This window comes from Lupinus angustifolius, chromosome LG17 (assembly GCF_001865875.1).
Source record: "Lupinus angustifolius cultivar Tanjil chromosome LG17, LupAngTanjil_v1.0, whole genome shotgun sequence".
NCBI lineage: Eukaryota > Viridiplantae > Streptophyta > Magnoliopsida > Fabales > Fabaceae > Lupinus > Lupinus angustifolius.
In genome coordinates this window covers 19,922,491-19,928,797 of record NC_032025.1, presented here as the reverse complement: position 1 = coordinate 19,928,797, position 6,307 = coordinate 19,922,491, and the positions used below count along the sequence as shown (strand labels likewise).

The following is a 6,307-nucleotide window of genomic DNA, read 5'->3' as shown; positions in this document are numbered from 1 at the left end:
TTATCTTAGTATGAATAAAATAGTTACAACATTGAAAAACTAACCAACTCTACTATCAAAGTATCCTATCAAAGAGCAGCTTATCAAAGTTAGTCTTCCTTTTAGGATTCATAAATCTCAATTTAACTTGAACAATTTCCTTGATGCTGTTGAAAATTTCCTCCACCGTGTTAGCTTTTTGTTGGAATCCTGCTATTGCTTTGCTGCAAAATCATATACACACCTGCTGCAACACATGAGGACACTATTTTGTTTGTAAAGCCCCACTTGCTTGATTTGTGTATTAGCCGCCTCGGTCGCCTGCGAAAAGATCTTGGCCAACCATTTATGCCCAGCCAATTATAGATATTGTTCCTCAGAATAGGCACATAGGAAGTATAAATGACTGACAGTTTCTGGGACTGCCTCACAGGGCACACATTTAGTATCTTGAACGTCTATCTTCATTTTTTGCGGCTTCTGCAAATTTCTCTCTTTTCAACATCAATTCAACGCATATTATATGATGTTTAAATAGTTTTTGAAAAATTTGGTATTGAAATTCTAACTTTTCAAATAATGAAGCAAACAAAAAATTGACATATGAAGGGAAATTGAATTAATGCATTTCTTTGTATTTTGAATTTTCCTTAAATTTTAAAATGCTTCATCCAAACACAACATTATAGATTTTTAGGCATCACTGTGATACTCGATAGGCGAAGAAATTGAATCTGTGGACTTATAGAATGAGTGAAATAGAAAACAATTTTCTCCACCCTTGTTTGGATGCCATATAAACGAGAGGAATTTTAATGAAGAGAGAATTTTAAAAATACATATTTATCTATCACTAATTTATCTATAGTTGTGCAATGCTGTATAACTATGTATTCTTATTTTCTTTTCACTTATCCTTGATATAAGTTATGGCTGTGCTCAAAACTTTCTACAGCTCTTAAAATCTTTCTCAGTATTTTCACCTCTTCCAACAAACCATTGAGGAATGACTTTTATACCACCAGTCTCTCATCCTGGATCTGTATATAAAGGATGGTTACATTTGAGTTGTGTATTTGCACACAAATAACATTAAATATGCAAGAGTTTCATCTTGGATTTTTGTTTCTCTGTTTCTATCTTCTTATGGCTTTGGTTCATTTATGCATTAATGATCAGTTTTCTTTTTCTGCTTCAATTTAAATTAGTCAAATTTGCTTTGCTGGTAAGTTTTTCAGATGCTCATAAACTTGCTTTACTATCCTACTTGCAGGTTTCGGGGATTCTTCTGGAAGGCTGCTAGAATAGGTTAGTTTCTATACTTTTAATTTCTCGAAGAACGGGCAGCTAAATTCTTGTTCTCATTTTGCACAGGGCCTCAACAATGTTCAATGCATGTTGTTGGTAATTAACTACTTTTATATTGACATTTGGTGCAGGTGAACGTTTAAGCCCTTGGGTAGCAGCAGGTTCTTTCGCAATAGGTGTATCGATTCTATTCTTCTGAAAAGGTTTATTCCCGCAAAATTTGAAGCTGTTGTATCTCCTTATTTACCACCCTGGCTCCTATCAGGTTATGCAATGATTACTGAGGCTCATTCTGACTTTAAATTACTCTTATGTTGTGCTTTATTTGCTGTCTTGCGGTTCAGCCTTATAATCTCAATTGCAGGGGAGAAAGTATCTGCTTAAATCGTTAACCTAATACTGTTATTAACAAAGACTCATTTTGTTGGTTATTTTATGTGTTCTGTGATAGATATAAGAGGCCATCTGACGTAAATAAGAAGATATTCAGAAGTTTAAATTTTCGTGGCTGGTGTGTTGTGGACCTTCTTGTTACATGACGATGTATGCAAGAGGAAGGTCTGGCTTAATGAACTAGAAACATTGCTTCAAGCAATGATGAACATGCCACAGAAAAACCGAAAAATTACAAAGTTGGAAAACGATAGGGGATAAAATAGGAGTTCGATGACAATAATAATCATGAGATGAGAGGGTAGACAATTCCCTTACACCATCCATAATTTACCATGATCAGTAACTTGGCTTAGTTTCTTGGCCATCATTACCAACCACTTGGGACAGATCCATCTCTATGTTGCCTTTCCTGGCCGCTATTTGTCGCTTGGTCGACTTGTAATAGTTTGCATACAGAATCAGCTGTGCCACTGCAAACAAAGTCCCAATCCCATTTGGTACCTGTCAATTGTGCAAGATATATAGCCCAACATACCAATAGGTTATTCCTTCACTTTATAGTGATTTTGTCATTTGATTGTATGATTAAACCAGAGAACAGAAGAGAAAATCATGAAATTAAATTTATATTTACAGTGATGAATGGATCGAAACGGATGAGAGCATAAGTCGTCCATGCCACACCATTCCCAAAGGAGGCGATAGAGATGAACAGTGGCATGTACTCCACGCTTTTTGTCGTGATCACCAATTTCTGCACCATGGTAAAATCAATTGATGCATAAAAAACCCAAGATTTGCATTGTCTATGGTGGTAATGCAATGTCATATAGATTAACTATTAATTAAAGCTTGAATAAATAACCATATTGGTTTAGTTGGAGAATGAATGATTACTGACCATTACAGCCAAGGGTGAAGCATACATCATAATGTTGAAGACAATGCATATAGTTCCAACAATTGCAGAGCGTTTCTTAGTCGTGTGAGCCAGTGTTAATGTGATAGCTGTGAGAGCTATGATGAAAATTAGTTCCAACAGGAGCAACAGGAACACCTTGACCCTTTTGCCGTGGTCTGAGTAGATCAAGAAGAGGGTCACATAGATGAGCTCAATGACACACCCCGAGCCGTTTATGGTCACGACCAGCAGGCTGTGTGGGTGCACCATGGGTAGACCATAGAGAGTCCAAACCATGCAGTTCACAAGTGTTGCAAGGTATGGTGCTGGAGAGTATTGCTCCACTGATCCTCTCTTGCAAATTGCCACAAAAGTTGGCCTGCATAGTTGTATTTAGAGAAGGCACATGAACTATTCAGTACATGAGCCAATAGTTATGCTTTTTTTGGGTAATGGGTATAATTTTTAATGCTTTGGTTAGGCCAAAATTTGCAACTCAATTGCGAAAATAAGGAGTAATAAGTAATAACATATGTAGGCTGGTGTTGACAAAATTTAGTGAAAGTTTCTAATTTATTCTATGCTAATGTTTTATTAATTAAAAATGTAAAGAATGTCCTGAAACCTATGGATTCACACATGGTCTTTGTTGTTTAGTAAATTTCTTTTGCATCATAGGTTCACCCGAGCTGAATTTTACCTTTATCAATTCTTTTAATGGATGCAGAGCATACAAAGTGAACTTTACCTTTATAAATAAAGTTTTATCATAATCACGTCCGTGATTTTTACTTTTTGTTATCATCCATTGAAAAGATGATTTATTTTGTTATTTGATTATTTGATTTTGTTATATAAAAAATATAGGATGTAATATATATGTATAGATAATATAAAGATTTATACACAATCAATGTATCATATACTATTCATTTGTATTATTTTTATGTAAAAGTCAATGATTGATTATGCAACAATAATGTAAAAACTCTTGTGCATACTTTTTTTTTAAATATAAGGACATGTAACATGTTTGGTTCAATTTTCTTAACTCAAAAGAAAAATAATTACAATTATATTCATAGAAAGGAGAGGAGAATGAGTTCATACAATTGTTTGACGCCTTAAAAAATGCGCAACAAACGTTCTAATAAAATTAATGAAAATAGGTGCATATATATATATATATATATGTGTGTGTGTGTTATGGGAATTGCAGGGAAATATCTCCTCTTTATTCCCCCTTCATTTTCTTTCTGTATAAGAAAAATTATCAAAAGTGGCCAGACTTGCAAAAAAAATAGTATATAATCTGTTCAATTTGTTTCTTTCAATCTACAACTGCATACAAAAATCTCTTTTTATGGAGTTTTTTTTTCTTTCCCCTCTAAACTCATCAATTAAAACTAAAGTAATTAAAGTGAATAGAAAGCTCATTGAAATTCTATTCAGTAGATAATAATGATATTTTGCATCATATTTTTGCATGGCACTACTCTTAGATAATAGCATAAGAAGAGTTCATTTTTTTTAAGATCATATGTATCCTTCAAGGAGCAACCTTATTTCATCAATAAATATGAACAATATGACGAGGCTAGTTCTTTTAGCCGAAGTTTTTTTCCATACTCAAACACAATTTTTTTGATAAAATGAAATTGACATATATAATCTAAATGAATTATATGTTTGTGACGAAAAAGATATTAATTTTAACATTCCTAATTTCATTTTATTTCTTGAAAAGAAGAAAATACTTATATAGTGTAATATTTTTAAGTTGTACTTAGTAGGAAAGATTTTGAGAAGAGATTGAGATGAGAGAATCTATGAAGAATGAGGTAAACTCCTTTTGTTTGGTAAAGGACAAAATGGAGAAGGACATAAGAGATATGTGGTTTGTACCACGATCTCTTGAATACCGGAGAGGAGAGTTGTGTGTTTTGTATGTAATTTTAAGGGTAAAATGTTATATCAATATAAACAAAATGATATAAATGTTATGACACTTTACTTTTTCTTTGGTTTTCTCTACTGCTTTCCTCATCGATATTAGAGAGGATCTTGACTTATGTGATAAGTTATCCCAAAATCAAAAGAAAATAGGGAGAGAATCAAGGGTGATGGCCATTATAAAAGTCATTTGTAGATTCATATTTAATGCCAAGACCATCGAGTAATTGATTCTAAGTGATAAATATTTTGTTACCTTTTATTTGAGTTTGAGTCTTATTTATAGAAAAATCTCCAATTAGGAGAACATGTCACGTGGTACTCTGGATGTTTTTAGCTCGATTACATTTACCTACCATGGAGAATGCTTGTAGCTTGACAAAGAAATAGTTTATCTCAAGTAAATTTTAGAAAAAATATTTATCTCTTCACATTTTCTATCTGATCAAATCAAGAGAAAAAGTTAAACTCTTACTTCTCTTCTCTTGTTTTCATTTTTTCTTCCATACTAAACAATAAAGTTCAATCATCTTCTCACCTATTTCTTTCTGGACTTCTTCTTTCTCTTATCTTTTTTGTTCTCTCAATGCATTAGTGTGCAATTATTCCTGGTTTTTAATTTGTAAGAGAGACCACTTAAGTGATAAATTTATCTTGGTTAGATAATTTCTAAGAGTTTTTAATTTTTATATCATTATGGTTTTTAATTACACTTTTTTGTCATATTTACATTTTATGGTGGGTAAAAGACATAGATTGGTAAAAAAGGACAAGAGTGATGAAGAGCAAGCTTACATGGGAGACAAGAACAGGAAACCCGAAATGATATTTCCTGAAATTCAGAAGTTAGGAGAATGATGAAAAATGAGACCAACAAGAGTGAAAAAAAATATACAATATTATTTCATATTCATATGAACATTTAAATAAGGCAATTGTTTGTCATTTGAGTTTTAGAGGGAAGAAAAAAGAAAATGAAAGTGTTGTCATTTTACAAGTATATTTCATAGTTTTAAAGTCTTTTATTTCCTTTCATTTTCTTCATTCTCTTCCAAAATCCAACTTTCAAACAAACCTTTATTATCCGTTGAGTTTTGGAGTGTAAAGAAAAGAAATAGAATATTCGGGAGTTATAAAATATATTTATGAGATGATTCTGAACTTTCTATTTCAAACATGTATTTCTATTTATTTGATGAGATGAGGATAAGAGGAAGATAAAAGTACCTATGATGCCAACAACTGTTCGAGCAATATCTGTTGTAGTCATGTTTCGTTGCTGAAATCTGAAAAAGTGAATGGCTGAACAGCTATAAAGTTGAGATGACAGAGAAAGAAACAGAGAATGAGAGAGATTTTGACAGTAACTACAACGTGAGTGAATGAAATGTGACGCAATAGCAAGATAAAAAGGACTAGGTGAAGTAGCTTCATATATATACAATTTTAAATGAAACTAAATGCATGCAGTTTGGCCGTATCTGAATTTGGTTGATCATATGCATGACATGTATTTGGATGAATAACTCGTAGCTACACCTGGAAAAATGTTGTGAAAGCTAGCTTATTAAATAGGGCAAAAGGGATAAGAGATATATAGAGAACATGAGTTAGTCTTTTCCTTCATTGACTAGTCTAGTCGTTTTCTGTTGTTAGTGATGACTTCTTCGATGCCGCCAGCCTAACACCATCTAGTATAGATCTTCTTCGGTAACAAGGAGTGCTATTAAAAGTAAAAGCAATATTATACTTTTATATATACTGGGATCC

General features: G+C 32.6%; 1 protein-coding gene across 1 annotated transcript; it reads right to left on the bottom strand.

The window, feature by feature from the left end:
* Positions 1,759-6,073, bottom strand: LOC109330517 (bidirectional sugar transporter SWEET4). Its single transcript, XM_019564730.1, has 5 exons — positions 5,765-6,073; positions 5,333-5,369; positions 2,585-2,963; positions 2,318-2,437; positions 1,759-2,184 (listed from the first exon to the last, which is right to left on the bottom strand). Exons 1-5 carry the CDS (start codon positions 5,805-5,807, stop codon positions 2,020-2,022), a joined length of 744 nt encoding a protein of 247 aa, XP_019420275.1. The 5' UTR covers positions 5,808-6,073; the 3' UTR covers positions 1,759-2,019.